Source organism: Austrofundulus limnaeus, unplaced genomic scaffold, assembly GCF_001266775.1.
Source record: "Austrofundulus limnaeus strain Quisiro unplaced genomic scaffold, Austrofundulus_limnaeus-1.0 Scaffold315, whole genome shotgun sequence".
In the NCBI taxonomy this organism is placed as follows: Eukaryota; Metazoa; Chordata; class Actinopteri; order Cyprinodontiformes; family Rivulidae; genus Austrofundulus; species Austrofundulus limnaeus.
In genome coordinates this window covers 40,918-41,738 of record NW_013952717.1, presented here as the reverse complement: position 1 = coordinate 41,738, position 821 = coordinate 40,918, and the positions used below count along the sequence as shown (strand labels likewise).

At 33.7% G+C, this 821-nt stretch overlaps 1 protein-coding gene across 1 annotated transcript in view; it reads right to left on the bottom strand.

Moving 5' to 3' along the window:
- Positions 1 to 821, bottom strand: part of LOC106527221 (properdin) — a gene marked incomplete in the record, with an annotated part of 8,815 nt that extends 7,994 nt beyond the window's left edge. The window contains 1 exon segment of the mRNA XM_014022035.1: positions 761 to 821. Within this exon segment, the coding sequence (XP_013877489.1) occupies positions 761 to 821 (61 nt within the window).

Genomic DNA, 821 nt, shown 5'->3' with positions numbered 1-821 from the left:
TGTAAGTAAAAAAGAGAAAGGTCTGGATCCAGTTAAAGATTTACTCTGCTAAACTGCACCTGACAGTCAAACTGAAACTATAATAATGGGGATTTATTATTTCTATTTTAAGTAAAAAAAAAGTTATTGAAAATGCTTTGCCCTTTTTTTATTAAACAGCACCAAAAAATACTCTAAACGTCTTTGAGTCATAGTTAAATTTTGTGCAGAACAATGAGATTAATTAAGAACCAATGATTTTTATTGTCATTCCAAATGAGTACTACATTAGAACAAAAAYACATACTGAGGTCCCAGAAGTCAGCAATAAAAAAACACAAGTAAGAAGATAAGATAAAAAGAAAATCTGAAGGAGAAAATGTACCTAGTGTGTCACACATGGAGTGTATTACAACATACAAACCTACTCGTTCAGCCACGAGGGACCGTTTCTAAAAAATTAATTGAGGGTAATCACAATTAAAGTTTCTAATCTATGCCCAGGACTAATTTTTACCTCAACACCAGTTTTCTTCATGCTTACAGTTTTTACTTTGATCTAAACCTTTAATGTTACATTTTGTACAAAACATTTGATTGTAAAGCTCAGTTAGGTTTGATACAGTAAATTTGCTTCAGTGCAAAATTTCTCATCATATTTGCTGTGAATCAGATCTAATTAAAGTTTAGCAGAGACTACAATTCAGATCTATGACAAAATAAAGCATTTATTTTTCATTTATCGAGTCAAATAGAAGACGGGTCGGGGGTCTGGACTGACCTGAGCGGTCCACAGAGACCAGCAGGGGAACCAACAGCAGCAGAACTCTCAGAGTCCCCAT